Below are 18,499 nucleotides of genomic sequence, written 5' to 3' on the forward strand. Positions count from 1 at the left end.
CGGCATTCCTACCGTCGATTCCGAAATTAGTATATGCCTTTTATAGCGACTGTAGCGCCATCTAGTAGGAAACATTGAAGTTTAGATCTATTTTTCAAAGGTCCATATTACAATGATACGCGTTTGAAACTAGAGATTGATGATTCCTCAAAATGTAGGTAAAACACTAATAAAAATTATGCCTTTGCACATGGAGGGTGCTTAGATGCAGTTGATGATATTGAGCCAGAACAAATATTGTGGCAAATATGACAACAATTAATTAAGCCTTTTATACAATCAGAAGCTAACTGGCGAATACAACGTGTAAATGAACACCAAAATAATACTTTACTTGCTTTAGAGAAAAATTAGGTACTGTCTCTAAGACTTATCTACGAAACTGAAAACCTAATAGTTTTTGAGTAAACCCTTGCCATAGTTTTTACAGAAAGAAATCAGATACAGTCCTAAAATCACATTTAAAATTAAAATCATGTTACGCCTGTCACTTTATCAGGCAGGCGTCGCGTAGCGTAGGTCCTATGCGCGTGTCGGTCTTATATCTTTAATAGGGTTGTCATAAGTAAACACTTGGAATGTTATGAATTCGTTTGTATGCATTCTTCTGATTTAATATTTGTACATGGTGATTCCTTTTCAAATATACTTATGCATCCTTCAACATTATTTCGTAATTCGGTTACACGTTGTACCACCTTTTTTTTTTTAATACCAGCATCGCAGGTAGAAACTAAAATTATGTGCCCTGATAATGATAAGGCATAAAATTAACGTGTCCGCCTCCCAAAGCACGGGAACAGGGGATGCAAGAAGTTTAACCCCGTATATTCATCATCATATCAACCGATAGACATCCACTGCTGGACATAGGTATTTTGTAGCGGTTCCGAATTCCACGGTTTTGTGTCGCCTGTATCCAGCGGCTTCCTGCGATGTGCTTGATGTCATTTGTCCGTCTCCGTTCCGTTCTCTTAGCTATGCGCTCCGCCCATTGCCACTTTAGCTGCGCGACGAGAAGAACGTAGAAGATCCCGAGTAAACGACAACGAGCTAGGTCGGTAACTCTGGTTCTTCTACGGATAGCTTTCACCATAGCCCGCTGAGTGACTCTGAGCATTCTTATGAGAATTTTCATAAGAAGGCTCAGTTTCATGTTTCGGAACCATAGGTCATCACTGGCAACACGCACTATTCAAAGTCTTTGTTCTTCAGACTGCGGGATTTTCGACGAAAACATGTCACACGTATTTTAGTATAACAAGTATTTTAATTTTATATTATTTCGCACTCGGCAAGCGTGGTGGACTACTGCATTAAACCCTCCTCACTGTGGGGGGGACCCGTGCCCTGTAGTGGGCCGGTAATGGGTTGATATGATGATGATTATTTCCACTTGTGCGCCAATCTTGGGAGAGTTGATAAATCTGTGGGAGAAGATAATTTTTTTACCTTCCCCTTTCCTCGAGAATAAGACGTGCAGAGATGCTACATAATTTGAATATTGATTCATATAAAATAAACAAACTGATCATTTAACAAAGCTGTACCTATTATTATAGTTCGTGTTTCTAAAGTTAACTTGGTTGTATGCGGTAATTTTTTATAAATTGTAATAAAAATGTGTGTTGTTTTTATTGTTATATATACATAAAATACGTCGTATGGTTCTGAAATGTTTACCATATTATATGAATTTATGATTTTATAATTTATTCTTTTAAGTTTTATCTATTTTCTGTGTGTTCGTTATATACCAATTTATGTATTTTTGTAAATTTTATAATTTCATAAATATTATATGTAAAGAAAAACATTCCGTTTATAGTGCAGTATTGATTGGTAATTTTAACTCAAAAAATCTATTTACTTATGCTAATATAATTTCATATTTAATAGGCTGTGTTATGCAAAGTCTAAATATATTAATATTTTAGATACATAAAAAGTGTATATGTATTTTGCATTCATGAGAATTGCATCCTGCTATTTTTCGGCAACTGTGTTTATATTTCGTTTGGATACAGAAATTTTCCGGCTGATTTGGTAACCCAAGTAAAAAAAGGCTAGAGCCTGTTTTTTACGACTTCTCTGGGGCAGCGGTGAACGCTATTTTTTTAAGAAGGAGGTTCGATTCTCGTGCAATTTGAGAATTTATAATTTCTGAATTTCGTCTGGTCTGGTTTGTTGGGAGAATTCGGCCGTAACTAGATACCCGTTAACCGACAGCGATTAATGATGCCGGTGTAGTTCCGAACGAGTATGGGTTAAATATCAGGTATCAAGTGAGGTGGCACTTTTGATGTACGCATCAAAAGTGCCACCTATGGGCCGGGCCTACTTGAATAAAGATATTTTTGACTTTGACTTATAATTTGCCATTATAGAGGATTAAAAAAATATATCTCTCGGGTATACTGGCAAAGTTTGGTTACCACTAAGTGATTTACAACGCGCTTCTTCATAACTAAAACTATCTGACGTAACTCGTCCGAGAAAAAAGAAGGCACTAACTACACCTTTTTTTTTTTCATATACTACGACAACACACACACCGCCATCCAGCCCAAAAGCAAGCGTAGCTTGTGCTATGGGTACTAAGTTTACTGATGAATATTTTTCAATGAATAATATCCTTAAACAATACACCCCACCAATCGGTTTCCCTTGGTTTTCCTAATCCTAAGGTAGCCTGGAAGAGATCGCTACTAAGCGATAAGGCCGCCCTTTGTATCCTAATTTTTAAGTTTATTTTTGTTTTTTCCTTTTTGTGGTGTATAAATAAATAAACACCTACAATACACATACAAACACCCGGACACCGAAAAACAGCCATGTTCATCACACGAACATTTTCCAGCTGTGCGAATCGAACCCACGGTCTTTGACTCAGAAAGCAGGGTCGCTGCCCACTACGCCAATCGGTCGTCAAATACAATAACTTGCCTTGCTTTACATAGACTTAATGACTCCTTCCTTTGCTATAGTATCTTGAACGTGTGTGTTGTCCTAAGCAAGTGCTGAGAGCGGTTAGACTAGACCTGACTAAGGCTGCCAGTCCACCGGAGCCGAGAAACGGAGAAATATTAATCAATAGGATTGCACAAAATCTCCGCTACTCTTAGTGAACCAGACACAGTACGCAACTGCGCTTCGCATTAGTCCGTTTCTCGGCTCCGCTCCGGTGGACTAGCAGCCTAAGGCTGATGTCTAACCACCACCCGAGGGATGACAGGCCGATGACTGTAATGTCACTAGTAGAAAAAAAAACAGGTTGCTCTCAGAGTTTTGTGCATGATTTACCATGCAGGTACCTATGTTCAATTAATTGTCGCAGCATTAAGTACTATTGAACTATTTAATTCCTAAAAAGTATGCGCCACAAGCGACGCGCGTGATTTACTGAGTGCATCCAACTAAGTTCGCACGTATCCAAGCAAATAAAAAGCTTCGTGTGTGTATGGTAACTTACATTTAATTAGTTGAGTGGAGAAACAAATAAGCATTTAATATATTTAAAATAGGCGAAATTCTAGATTCTTTATTAATTTAAAATTATAATAATTATTGCTTATCTGGTCTTTTGTATTTTTGATACTAAACTAATATGTGAAATGGTGAATATGGAATAAAACAACGGAATTTTAATAAATCATTTCTTTACATCCTTAGCGACAAGAAATCGATCATATTATACAGACAACAAACATAATTAAATAATAAATCTGTTAAGTAAATGAAATATGTTTTATTTAAATACAATACAACGTGACATTGCCACGAGATCTAAGAAAAACGATATAATCACACCAGGTTAAAATTGTGATGCAGGAATTATTTTTAAAGCAACAACTCTTACGTAACAACGTCAAATATTCATGCATAAAGAAAATGTTTGAATGAAGCGCTTTGAAATAAAGAATAACTAAAGGTTTGGTATAACCCGAGGCGCTGTTAAAATAAAATATTTAAAAGGGGCAGCCGAAGTCGTGCTATCTCTTTCGCACTACATAAAACGTGCGAAAGAGTTAGCACGACGTTGACGCCTTTTATAAGTGTATTCTTTATTTGCTCGGGTTTTACGAACATTTGCAAAGGGTAGGTATATTTTCAACCGACTTTAAAAAAAAAAGGAGAAGGTTTTCAATTCGACTGTATGTTTATTAAGTTTCCTTATGTCATTTCGGTACGTATACTGTTATGGCAAAACATTACTAACTACAGTACTGTAAAGTTTGTTGTATTGTCGTTGCACTGTTAATTTATTTTATATTTTTTTACTACTGTTATGTCACAAAATGTTCTCGATAATTGACTAAAAGGATCATTTGGACACATTTCAAAATCACTTAGTTACATACATATACAACGTGTAAATGATAAACGAAATAATACTTTACAGGCTTTAGAGGTACATTATGTCTGCTGTCTCTGAGACTTATCTGTGAAAGCGAAATGCTTATAGCTTTTGAATAAACCATTGCAATAGAAATTTGCCATTGCCATTTAAAGAAATCAAATACAGCCCTAACATAACGTGCAATAGTAAATTCAAGTGACTCCTGTCACTTTATTGGGTACGCGTTGCATAGCGTAGGTACTATGCACGTGCCGGTCTTTTATCTTCAATAAGGTTGTCATAAGTAACTACTTAGTATGATTTGAATTAGTTTGTATGGAAAAATAAATATTCTTCTTTCGATTTAAAAAAAGGAAAAAGTATCTAAATACTTGGACCTTGCTCACGAGATTACCGCCATGTGGAGTGTTGAGTCGACCGTTGTTGTTCCGATAGTCGTTTCAGTCAATGGTCTTCTCGCGAAAAGCTTCGACCAACATCTCAAGAAGCTTTCGCTTGGTTGTTGGATCAAGGGTCGGATACAGAAGGCAGTAGTCCTTGAAACGGCGCGTATTGTGAGGAGGTTTCTCACTCAGGAGCCCTGACCACCGGTTGCTTGGGCATTCAAAAGCCCCGCAAGCGGAGGGTGGAAGTTTTTTTTTTTATAAATTTTTAATAGTGTTTTTTAATTTATTCTTAAGCATTGTTAATAATTAAAAAAAAATAATAAATGATAGACTTTCGATTTAATATTATTACAGGGTGATTCCTTATGAAATATACTTATGCACCCTTCAACATTATTTCTTTATACGTTACAAGTTGTATACTTTGATGAATACCTCGTACCTATATTTTGGAAATAATGTGTACGAAATTAATTTGAAAAGATTTCATAATATTTATGCAGTGCGAGCATTGGGGCTATGAAAATGCACGTTGTATACGCAATTTCATGAGGAAAATCTGAAACTTCCTAGACGACACCGATCAGTTTCCATTGAATTACATTTATGATGGACTGTTGTCCGTTACATTTTGGTCTTTTATACAAGATTAATGATAGTAAATGAAGAATTGGAGGAACATAAAGTATATCTAGCCCAGTGTGACTATATCTAGTATAAAAATAATGTTATTCAATGAGTTTTTTGGCTTTAAAGTATCTACGCAGATATAGCACCTGCCACGTGGCTAATCCCAAAAGGCAAAGCATTGAGAACACACTGAAGAATAGCACTCTGTTATTTGTTGACTCTGTAACAAGAAATAGGTTTTTTAAAAACGTTTCGCCGTATCGAACTGTTACCGGCTTAAGAATGACTCACACTAGACAGTGGTGGGACGAAGCCGAGTATCGGCCGTAGCACAGTCAACTAATTTACATATATTTTGTATGCTAAACCGAGCTGTATAGCGTACAAAATCTTATATACATATATTACAAATCATTGTGTCCATACAAAATATACGTAACACTAGCTGTTGCACACGTTTTTACGGTTTTTTACAGATACTGTGTGAACCCTGGGATAAAAAGTATGTTACTCTCCGTCCTTTTATCGAAATCTTAGCCAAAAATCAAGTCGATTGGTTGTTCAGGTAGGGCGTTAAGAAAGGACTAATTAAAAAAGAAACAAACAACTTTCGCAATTATACCGTAGTTGACCGGGCTACGGCCGTTTCCCACCACGGTCTAGCGTGAATAATCCTTCAACCGAAAATACAAAAAAAATATTTTAATATTCTTACAGATAATTATTTAATATACAACATTAATACCATATGAGATCCCACTGCTGGACTAAAGGCCTCTCCCAACTGGAGGGTTTGCCACAATCACCACGCTGGGCAGTAGGGTTGGTCCTCGCATTCAGTGGCGTGTACTGGGTTTCTTACCAGGGTATGCATACAGCAGGTAAATTGCATAAAACGGCAGAAATCCTCTTATACCAGTTACATGTAAATTTTAGGGTAGACAGTGCTTTTGTGCATGTATGAAGTGCACGCCACTGCTGCTCTTTGAAGTTAAATTCTCTGCGTCGCCTAGTAGACACCGGCGGGGAAGAGGAGGGCTGGTGGAAACTGTATTATGATCTGACGTCAATGGTTTCTCGTTGACTACGGAAGCGTAGGAGCAAATTCTTAACCTTTTTTCTATTAAGATAGATTTTTGTGTCAGTTAATACTTTTTGCACTTATCATCATCGACAGCCTATTACAGTCCACAGCTGAATTAAAGTCCTCTCCCAACTGGAGGATTTGCCCATACCCACGCTGGGCGGGCTGGTGATCGCAGTAAAGTCAAAGTCAATTATTTCTTTATTCAAATAGGCACATAGATGGCACTTTTGACGCGTACATTACACGTAAAATATGACATAGAAGTGTGTTGATGGCGATAACTAAGTTCGACCACTTAAAACTAAAGCTACGAGGGTTTCAAACGCGCCCTGATCTAAGAAGAAGCCCACAACATTTTTTGTTAACACCATCTCACATTGTCATTTAAAACTATTAAAGAAGCACAGCACTTACCGTTAGTGTCTCTCATTTCTTCCTCTCGTTTTCTCATGGATGTGAAATCCTGGACGATAGCCTCTGATAAATCTTCTAATCTCTTTAGCTCCATCTCCATAGGTTTTAATTTTGCAGCTTCGGCAATCTGTATGAGAAGATTATGAATTTTAGTATGCGATTGTGGAGCTTTTTTTTATTAATGGTTAATATTTACTTACACGTCTAACGTCTTGGATCGTTGTATTCTACTAATAATAAATGCGAAAGTTTGTATGGATGTATGGATGGATGGGTGGATGTTACTCTTTCACGCAAAAACTACAGAACCAATTTGACTGAACTTTTATCTTGGAATGGAGATAGATTATACCTCCAGGGTATAATCTATCTATATACATATATAACACATAGGCTGTTTTTTATCCCGGGAAAATGTACTGTTCACGCAGGATGCATGAAAAACAAAATATCAAAGCTGTGGGCAACAGCTCGTTGAAAGTTTTTTTTTTTTTTTTTAATTGACCGACCAAGCCGATGGCCCGCCTTATGGTATGTGAAAAACCGTCTTCGAATCTAAACAGAGCAACACTTTGCAGGGCACGCAAGGAACAAGTCCTACAAAGTGCAACCCTGCGTCCATAAACCTTGGATGTAAATGTTAAGCCTCATGCCTTTAATTACACCGGTGGAAATAAGCATGGTAGTACTTCGAGCCCTGCCACAAAAAGTTCTATTCCTACTAGAACCTGTGTTAAACTGTTGATTATTTAGATAAGGCGTCATTTATAATTATTCACCTAAGTATTTATGGATGTCGCAACTACACTCCGTTTTATCTACAACTTTTCCTACAATGTAATCTATATGTTTGAAACTGAAAAGTGTGCTTTAAAAATATGAAAAAAATAGTAGGATGAAATAAATAAAATAAATAAAAAAAAATCTCTTCGTGTAAGTGCGTTTTTATTATTCTCCAAACAATTTGAAAGAGAATTTACACTAAAAAGTAAAAAAAAATATTTTTTGCATTAAAAGACAGGTAAGAAAAAATTGACTTTAGGCTATGGCGACAGCGCAAATTAATCGATTGCGTTGGCTAAACGACCAATAAACGTTCAAATTTTGACTTTACAATCCTAGTCTTATGCCAGTTTTCACTAACGATTATCATTCGTTAGTGAAAACTGGCATAAGCAATGTCTAAGTAACGCCTAGTCAAAGATTCCTAGGCATACATTTACCTTTCACCTCGATTTTCGCCAGGCAACTTGTTTAACCTAATTTGTCTATTTAGTCCGGTCAATTTAGACCAAAAAATGAGAGTGAAGTTACATAAAGTCCCAACAAGCTGAATTTCAGTGAAATTGTTCAAAATATAATTATAAACAATGTCTAGAAGTTCCCCATCATTCCCCTGTAAGGAAAAAATTTAATTCAAGGTCAAAGGTCAAAAAAATGAGTTTTTCGCGATTTTCAGTAAAACGATAAGTTTTATCATAAAAGTACTTCAGACAAAAATTGTAGATCATACAATTATCTATAAAAAATGTATCAATACTTTTTTTATATATATATTATATATTAAATGTTTAAATATTTTTCTATCGGTCATTGTAACTTATACTTACAATATAAAATATACATAAGTTTTAACTACAAGAATATCAGGTAAAATTAAACCCAGTCCCTAAATCTTTAAGCCAGTGTAACTTCGTAGTAGGCTACAGTAAAATAAATGTTAAAGATTTTGTTTATGGAACTGAAACAGTATCGTTTCTCAAAAAAGTTGATGTAGTATGGTTTTATGGAAAATGGAAAAATGAGTCTTTACCCGGTTGGAATGGTTTTATTGAACGTTTAACAAATAATCATACGAATTATTCTAAATCTAAAATTTCATTTTTACCATTTATTCACCAACCAGCCAGTAACTATAATACTATCTATACGACTTTACTTTGTGCATTAGAGAATGCAAAACGGTATGGCCACACTGTATGCATCGTGACTTTCGACCAGCCCCTGTATGCTAAAGCTCGAGAAATTGTATCAGCCGCACCTCAGGGCTCTGAATTATCAAAAATCATCATCAGACTTGGAGGATTCATTTACTGATGTCTTTTATGGGAACAATTGGTCATATCATGTAAGGAAGCGGCATGAAAGAAGTACTAGCAGAAATCTATGCGTCAAAATCATTAGAAAAAATGCTGAATGGTCATGCTTACGCAAGAGCTGTTCGAGCTCATACACTACTTCAGCTTACTTTGGCAATTATAATATTAAAATAAGTTGAAATGAATGACATAATGGATGCAGATCTAATCGTAAATATCGAGCATATATTAGGTAATACTCTTTCATACAATGATATTGAAAATGACGATGAAGTATCTGGAGCTTTACTTGATAAATTAAATCAAAAACTAAAAGAATATGAGGAACGAGGACCAACTGCAAAAATTTGGATTCAATATTTTTGTATGGTTTCCATTGTTAAAGAATTCCTAAGAGCTGAGCGTATGGGGGATTGGGGGAAACCACGTTAAAAAAAACGCGCTAAGTACACTACCTCATAGGTGGCGTGGAAACGTGTGCATATTATGACGATAACAACTTTTATAACTTTTTGAATCGTTATATCTCAGAAACGGTGGCTCGTAAGAAAAAAAGTATTGATACATTTTTTATAGATAATTTTATGATCTAAAATTTTTGTTTAAGGTACTTTTATGATAAAACTTACCGTTTTGCTGAAAATCGTGAAAAACTCATTTTTTTTACCTTTGACCTTGAATTAAATTTTTTCCTTACAGGGGAATGATGGGGAACTTCTAGACATTGTTTCTAATTATGTTTTAAACAACTTCACAGAAATTCAGCTTGTTGGGACTTTATGTAACTTCGAATGTCTAAATTGACCGGACTAATTGTTCTTGCCACGAAGTGTGGTTTTTTGTTTTTGTTTTTTTCATATTTCGTATGGATTTAGGATTATTAAAAAAAACAAATTCAGTTTAAAGTTTGTTCAATGATAACCACTAGTAAAATAGCTTCTCTAGCTTCAGCTTTTATCACGAAATCCTGACACACTACAATTTATTTTCTTAAATAACTCCTATTTCTATTGATGCAGCGATATATATATTTTGGAAAGCATAAAATGCCTGACAGATTAAACCAGTTTATATATATATAGGTAATTATTCCAACCACTTTGAAATAAAATAAATAAAAAGCACAACAGAAAATAAAACAAATATGGCAGAATTAATGCAAACTGGCTTAGCATTGCCCTAATGACATTTGAACCTATAGATAGATGGCTACTGGAATAATTGAAACGAGATTGGAACCATCTTTTGACATCAGTGCTACTAGTGAATGAATACCTTTACTCCTGGCACATGACCTAACAATTTTCCGTTCAAACAAATTAATACCCTAAAATTTCATTAGAATAATGAAATTCATCTTAAAAATTAATTAAAAAAAAAATAATACAGTGGAACTCTATGGTTTCGTAACTTGCTAGCAATACATAGGTATTTGCTGAAAAATATATTTACACAACTGGCTCGCCACCATCTAAACAGTGCCTGATCAAGAAAGCGCGGGGCCCGTAGCAAATTCTTTAAAAGAGCCCTTGATCTGCTATGGGTTCTTAAGTATAAAGTGGTAAAAATACAATTCAATATTCAATACGTATCTTAAATACAAGACGTATTTGCTATCTATAGGTTACAATTTTGTGGGTAATTAATAGTTTAGTAAATTACTATAGGTGATGTCTGTGTGCGTGTCTGTCAGTCAGTCAGGCAGAGATGAGCAGTATTAAATATGAAGGGCCCCCTTTCGCGCGGGGTCCGTAGCAACCTTGCAACTCTTGCTACGTGGTTAATCCGGCACTGCATCTATATGTAATCGAAATGAAGCACCATAACCTATGTTAAAATGATTTTGGCACAGACGCTAATAAATTATTAAAAATATTATTCTATTTATGACAGAAGTTTTTAAAATTTTTGACTATTTCACACTAGTAGATCAGTTTAAGTCACCAACCAGCCCAGTACAGTGCAGTTAAACTCTCGAAATTACATTTAGAATGATCTAGCTAATGCTGAAAAATAGATTATTTGATAATGTAAACATGAATACTGCTCAGCCGAAGTTTCAAACTTTAATAATTATTATTACATCAACTGTTCAACATACCTACTATATTATGTCATGCAAATAATTATATGCAATGTTATATAGCATAGTAATAATGGCAGGCAATTTTCCGGTGTTATATTTTATTAGTAAGGTGGGGGAAAACCATTTCAGTCCACACAAATTACCCATTTCTAGTAGATAGATGCAGATTGGCATAGAAGAGTCACCGATAAAAAAAATAGATAAAATATGTATGAGTATAAACATAATTATAAATACATCTTGAGAAGTTATAGTAGTTCCTAAAGTGAATAATTTAGCCATTTCTCACATAAAGTGACCCAAATAAAATTGTTTTTGAACTCCAATGTAATAGTAGTATCAATCAGGCATTTGACAATGGATGTCACTTACACAGCCTACGCAATATTTCTGTAATTATTGAATCACTGATATAACAGATGTCATGAAGCCACCTTTTGTGAGAAGGGCATTTTATGCAATAGGTTAGGACCACAGATTGCTGAGGACATACTAAAAGTGTCTGTAAGTTTTTTTTACTTTATTGAGACAAAAATGTTAATACATTTATAAATTGAAGCCTTTGCAATAATCTGTGATAAACTTTATTCTACTATGTGAAAAACCTTGTGAAAAAAATTCTTCATCTAATTTATCAATGAATAGAAAAATAATATTTTATAAATTAAATTTTTTTTCTTAATTAAAAGAAAATATACTTACTCCCTCATAATTCTTTGCTTCAATGCCTACTTTGATATCTAAAGTTACATCTTGTGCAACTCCTCTATGTTCTGGAAATAAATGCAAACTTTAATATTATGCATGTTACATGGTTTTGCATAGATGTGGCATAGATGTCCATTCTACATCAGCTTTTCATGGATTACTAACCATTAACCATGGGTTGAATGCAGTAGTGGTTTTACCATAGTTTTACCTATATACCCTTTCTTAATTAAAGAGCTTATTTTTTAATGGAACACAGACAATTTTATTGAATGGAACAGATCCGAACATAGAAATGTTGGAAATGGTTGAAACCTAGGGCCTAGGTTAAAGCAATGTATCTTATTTCAGAATTGCTGAATTTACAATACTGAGTAGATAAACCAAACTATATTGATACACCTTAAATTAGGGCTATCTTTTTTACAATACAGGTTGAATTGTGATAAAAGGAAAGTGTAGGAAAGTAAATAGTGCAAACATACCTGGAGGTATTTTTGATATGAAACAAACTTCAAATGTGTCATATGTTTCAGTCACAAATGTGAATTTCCCTTTTGTCACATGATCTTTTGTAGCTAGGATATGACCCTTTGAATCACGCACCTGTAAAAAATGTTAATAATATTTAGAAATTACCATAGCCCTAGCAGAGTGCCCACTAGATGGTAACACTTAGCAGGGAATGCAAGGAACATTTCCTAGAAATGCTGTGTGCAACAACCTGAAGGGTGTTAAGCTTTCTGTGTGTGGAATGTACCTGAAGTTATCTCCATATATATCGAAAAAGTTTTATACAAAGCTTAGGAATTTTTAGGTGATTGTTTGGTTTGCCAACAAACAACCCTAAGACAGAAATAAACATGCTTCAATAGGATAGAAATGAGGTTCTCTGTATCTAATGTCCATTTTTTTTTATTATTTCACTACAAGATAGCCCTTTACTGCAATCTTACCTGATGGTAAGTCATGATGCAGTGTGAGATGGTAGCGGAATAACCTAATATGGCAGTAATGGCAGAGAGTATGGCAGTTATATTAAACTCATACCCCTAATTGGTTTCTACATCACATCGTACCGGAACGTTAAATCACTTAAGGACACGTCTTGATCGGTAGGGTTATAAAAAGCCACTAGACTAGAAAAATTTAGAATTAGAAAATTCAAACCTGGGACCTCTAACTTAAACCATAGCGTTCACCGCTGGACTAAGGAGGTCGTCCCTTATTCTTATGCTAGAATGCGCCGTAATATGTTTTCTGCCTGCAATTATTCCCATTCCAATGGAAACGACCTACAATATTCATAATGAGGATATCACACATATCTTTAAGCTCATACGCCACTTAAAACTTACAATATAGTCAACTCTTTGTCCTCCGACTTCTGTTACCGCATATTCTCCTGCGACAAGCACATTAGCGTGCAATTCCTCTTTCAAACACTTCTGTGTATTCGGCAACAGGCTCCACGTTAGAGCGTCGCAGCCTTGCCATAAAATACTCAAAAATAATACGAGATAGTGCACCTCCATTTCGAAAATGTTTTCGTTTAAATTTGCTTGATAGTTAATTCACAATTCATAACTTTTTTAATGTGAAAACAAACATATTTCGGTGTCAAAAAGACCGATGAGTTGGCCCGAAAAAAGGGAAACGTCGTCGCATGAAAAAATAGCAAGATAATGTTGCCACTATTGAAGTTGGTAGATATTTGAGGTTCCGCAGTGTTTCTACCCTCTTTGGTACTTTGTGTATATTTGCTTTGCGGTTATAGGTTCTAGCTTTTTACAGAGAGGATATAAAAAAGTAATAGAAAATTTATTTAGTTTGGTTTACAATATACCAAAACCAATTTGATGGTTTTGATGGTTCCACCACAACCCCTTTAATGGTGATTGCCCTCAGCCCAAATAGTTCAAGTTTATTGTTTTTTCTTTATTTTAAAGCTATTTATTTTTCTGAAATCCAAAGTCCTGAAGTCTTGTAGTATATTTATTTACTTATTGAATTTTATTATTTATCTAATGTTAAAAGTGCTAGAATGTAAATCCATAGACGAACGGAACAGCTTTTTTTAAAAAAGCAAACGTCAATTTTCTAACCTGGTTTGTTATGAAAAACAAGTTTTAAAACTAATTTCGTGTAATATTTTTGAAACTTAATTTGCATTTTGTGTCTTTGAGATAGTAGATATTTTGAAACGTTGTATAAGTTCATAGTGAAGTAAAAAGATACAAGAAATAAACCGTAAATATTGGAATATTCAGAGTGGATTTTGACAGATAAAATATCTTTATTTTTAATATATAATTGGACAAACTGTAATATTTGTGTGGTTTTCAATGTTATCTACCTAAAACTATCGATATTCTTACTGTAAGTGGAACTATTAAATGTTTCATTGAAGTATTTATTGTGTTTATATAATAAGTTAAATAACCCTGAAAAAATATAATTTTACTATCTGAGAAAAGGCCTGATTTAATATAAATTCAAGCAATATTGTGTAAAACACCTAATATATTACATACTAGCATATTGTTAATATGCTGGTGAATGTTTGTTTCCCTTCTTTGGTGCAGCAACAGGGCAATATGATTTATGCTTGGATATTGTTAAAATAAGTTTCAAACGGACAATATTATTAATATATAAATTATAACTGATATACATAACATTGGCGGGTTATTTCTTTCTTTTGTATCTATTCTTTTTCAAGTATTCTGCAAAATTGATTAGCTGTTTGGCACTTATATATATAATATCTATGTCTTTTTAAATACAATAGCTGTTATCACATCATGTTCCCTTTATGAGTTATCTAATTGTTATGCTAAAATCTTTTTAAAGCTTGTTATTCTACTTTTAGGGCTACATTAATTGGGAAAAGAGATAAAATATAATATATCAAGGGAGTAAGGCAATCAGGTAAATTTTACAAAATGGTACTTTTTTGTGCTTTTAAGTAGTAACTTAATATAATTTATCTATATATATATATATAAGGCAATGGTGACTGACTAATCTATCAATGCACAGCTCTAACCACGTAACTCATCAGGCTGAAATTTTGCACACATATATATTATCATAATGTAGGCTTCTGCTAAGTAAAATGGGGGATGAAAGTTGTATGAAACCCTTCATTACCATTTTATTTTTCAAGTTGCATCCCTGAAACTTTGATTTTAGGTTTTCAATTAAAAATAGAAATACATTTTCGACAAGAAATGAAATGTTAAAAATTCGCACTCCAAAGGCATCAAATAGGGGATAAAAATTTGAAAGTTTCTGATTTTTTACGTTCATATTTTTCTATTAGCAGCAAGACTTTTTATTAAACCTCTGTAGTGAAAATTTCCGAAATAAAAAATTGAATGAGTAAAGCCACGTGCAAAAGCTAGTAAATAATTAAAACGCCATCTAACTCACCCATCCGCACTAAATATCGAAGAGCAAAATCAAAAAAATTGTTTTACATTAAAATATCCTGCCTGTCTGGTAATCTTTAGACTAGAAATAGCAGGAAACAATTTTATATATCTCTGATAATAAGCTTGCTTCATGTTAATTAAAGGGAGTTTTCATATCAGTTACACAAATTTCCTTCAAATTTGTTAGCTGCTGATATTTATTAAAAAGTTCAAAGTTTGTATTAAACGTAAGCTTATAGAAAAGTCCTATTATAGTATAAAGGACTACGTAAACGATAAAAAAGCTTGGGTGTAAATTATTGCTCTAACCAGGTTGCTCTTCTAATAATTTAAAATGACATTGTGAGATGGTGATAACAAAAAAAAAAAAACACCCGGCTAAGTTTGTTGTGGGCTTCTTCTTAGACCAGGACGCGTTTGGAACCCTCGTAGCTTTAGTTTTAAGTTTACGAATGTGGTTATCGCCATCATCTCACTACCGTGTGGTTCTTATGTACGCATCAAAAGTGCCACCTGTGGTAGTACTTGAATAAAGATATTTTTGACTTTGACTTTGACTTTGACTTTTCATATTTTTACATATACTGGTAAAAGCACATGGACACAATAATCATTATTGTTAATTACCCAATTTCAATTACCAAATTTTCAGAGTTCTGTATAACACTAATCTTGAATTGTCAATATGGTGGGTGATAAAATTTTGTTTATAAAATTTCGATTGAAAAACTACTTTCTTATATTTCAGGCGCACTTGACTATATGCAGCCCTCTGCTGCAAACTATGTTCGTTTTGAATACCGTGTGGAACAAGAAATGGTGCAATACCATTTCAATGGACATAACCTCCTAGTGAACAATTGGTGACATAGGGCTGAGGTAAGTACCATAAAACAAAAAGTACCAGTTAATATATTATATGTATATTATATTAACTGGTGTTGTAATAAAGTATTCTTGAAAACTCTTTGTAAACCAAAACTAGGAAACTGAAAATGTCTTCTCTGCAATTCGTGGGGTAATATCTTTGCTCCTAATGATCTAATAAATGGGTTAACCATATTGAGAAACCCTTCAAAACCAGTTTCACTGTTTTGAACAATATAGTGCATGAACAACAAACATTTTGTTTTGTTTTATTTTGGTTAACATCAACTTTGTAATCACTTCAATCAATGGGTGTCCACTGCTGGACGGAGGCTTTTTGTAGAGAGTCCCAAATACCGCAGCCTTGTGAAGTTTGTGTCCAGTGCCTCCCAGCCACTGGTTTGATGTGATCTGTCCACCTTTATGGGGGTCTAACCACGTTTTGTTGATGCTATGGTAGAAATAATAGTCATAAGAGCTAAAGGTGTAAGATTTCAAAATCAGAGGCATAGATTAAATGTAGAGCTATCCTTTTCCATAAAGAACATGCTGAAAAGGATGACAATACTTTAAGACCTGTTGACCTGATTTAGTTTAGTTTAGAGATCAGTGTGAAACAAAATGGGCACTATTGAGTTATTAACATTAAATTTTTTAAATATGTATCATTAAATTTGTAAACTGTCTGGTTAATAATAATTAATATATTTATGTTTATGAATCGGGTCATTGAACAAAATTGCACAATCTTATTGGTGCCGAAACGTTAAAAGAGCACCATTTTATTGCCGACTTGTTAGTAGAATTTTTTTAAATAATTAAAGCAAATCTTCACCTATCGGTAGGTATCGTATATCCGTTCTAACATGGTTTTACGGTTGTGCTTATAACTTATTGTCTAATATACGCAGTTCATTCTTGGTCCTTGGTTGGTAATTAGTAGGCATATTCTATGATTTGGTAATGATTTGGTTTTTGGACGAATTATTGAAAGATCTATTCTTATTTATCAAAGATTTTGTTCAGAGCAAATACTGTTCAACACGCAGCAAAATACTGAGTTTACCTTTAATTAAAATAGATGGCGGAACATCTTAATGAAAGTGCGATAGTATTTCTAAAAAAACGTATTATGTACGTACAGCTATTATTTTCTTGGAATTACTTTTTATTGCTATGTACAGAGAGAGCTAATTAGACAGCAGTATGTTATTTTAATATTGATTTTATAATTAACAACTTGTAGATAGTTACATGAACGTAATCTGTATGTGCCATGTGCTGATCAGAACACTGTCTTATGAGGCGACTATACCTTTGTGCTACTATTTTCAACTATTGTGATCACCAAACAAACCCCCCCCCCCCCCCCCCGCAAGCTTTTAGTCCAGCAGTAGATGAGGTAGTCCAATAAGAAGAAATAAAAGAAGATTGAGTTAGGGTAAGGTAAGCGTACATAAGTTGCTTCAATCATGCTCGAGGGCACCTCACTCTACGCATTTAATTGTACGCCGTAAATACTCTAAAATTCAACCAAGACGCAGAATTTTTGGGCGGGCTGATGGTTGGTCAGTGTCTACGTTTCGGCCCCATAAGGGAGGATAGAAATGCTCTGAAATTAACTTTCGTATTAAGGACGACAGCACATTTCAATATAATGCTTTGAGCACGTTATGGAGAACTCTCAGGCATGCAGGTTTCTTTGCGATGTTTTTCTCTTTCACCGTTGAAGCAAGTGATATTTTAATAACTTCAGCCTTAGACCATAATTTTTCATATTCAAATAAGTATTTTATTATTAAATATTCTATTCAGTAATAGGGATATCACAAATTGCTTCAAAAAGGTGTGATGTTCTTCTAATAGTTCAGATTAATATGGATTAGTCAAACAAGGAGAATACACTATACAGTGGGAAGAAAGAATATAATATATTAAAGTAAACTTACTTTTAAAACATAAACTCAAACTTGTAACTGTTTATTGTAAAAACCTTGTTTAAAAGTGTAATTAAATTGAAAAATAGCGTACAGTTACTGACCCACTTTTACCTCGTACAATAAAGTTCAAATATATTGTATAAAAAAACTTCAACAACCGTAACGTCATAATGTGGAATCCCATGGATATAATTGAACTTAAAACAATTATTCTGCTCTCTATTCATTTTGCTTTCGAGATTGCTGCCTCATAAATTTTAATTTAAGGAACAGGATTAGAGCTCACTATTTTATCAAACTAAATTACAAACCTTCAACCACTGATTCGTTTCTCTTTATAAAATGGTTTTCTTAATGCACGTATATTTTTGTTATAAGGAACCCTGCATAATAGTTTTACTGAATAAACCATCGTATAGAAGCAGGCGTTACTTTGCGGAAATCCAAGATATGTTATGAAAATTAATCTTAATTTGCTATAATCC

General features: G+C 34.0%; 2 protein-coding genes across 3 annotated transcripts in view; one reads left to right on the forward strand and one right to left on the reverse strand.

The window, feature by feature from the left end:
• Positions 1-5,080: 5,080 nt before the first annotated feature.
• LOC120632302 (transmembrane emp24 domain-containing protein bai) lies at positions 5,081-13,451 on the reverse strand. Of its 2 annotated transcripts, XM_039902143.1 has the most exons (6): positions 13,129-13,451; positions 12,256-12,376; positions 11,765-11,835; positions 11,206-11,211; positions 6,878-7,004; positions 5,081-5,596 (listed from the first exon to the last, which is right to left on the reverse strand). In XM_039902143.1, the coding sequence occupies exons 1-6, from the start codon at positions 13,303-13,305 to the stop codon at positions 5,475-5,477; spliced, it is 624 nt and encodes a 207-aa protein (XP_039758077.1). In that variant the 5' UTR covers positions 13,306-13,451; the 3' UTR covers positions 5,081-5,474. The 2 variants fall into 2 exon arrangements, with proteins under 2 accessions (XP_039758077.1, XP_039758078.1); XM_039902144.1 differs by lacking the exon at positions 11,206-11,211 and having other exon boundaries at positions 5,459-5,596.
• A 441-nt stretch (positions 13,452-13,892) lies between these two features.
• Positions 13,893-18,499, forward strand: part of LOC120631935 (steroid hormone receptor ERR1) — a 50,280-nt gene continuing 45,673 nt past the window's right edge. The window contains exons 1-3 of the mRNA XM_039901639.1: positions 13,893-14,149; positions 14,643-14,701; positions 15,956-16,086. The gene's annotated coding sequence lies outside the window, so the exon portion shown is untranslated. The remainder of the gene's footprint in view (positions 14,150-14,642; positions 14,702-15,955; positions 16,087-18,499) is intronic.

This window comes from Pararge aegeria, chromosome 19 (genome assembly GCF_905163445.1).
Source record: "Pararge aegeria chromosome 19, ilParAegt1.1, whole genome shotgun sequence".
NCBI lineage: Eukaryota > Metazoa > Arthropoda > Insecta > Lepidoptera > Nymphalidae > Pararge > Pararge aegeria.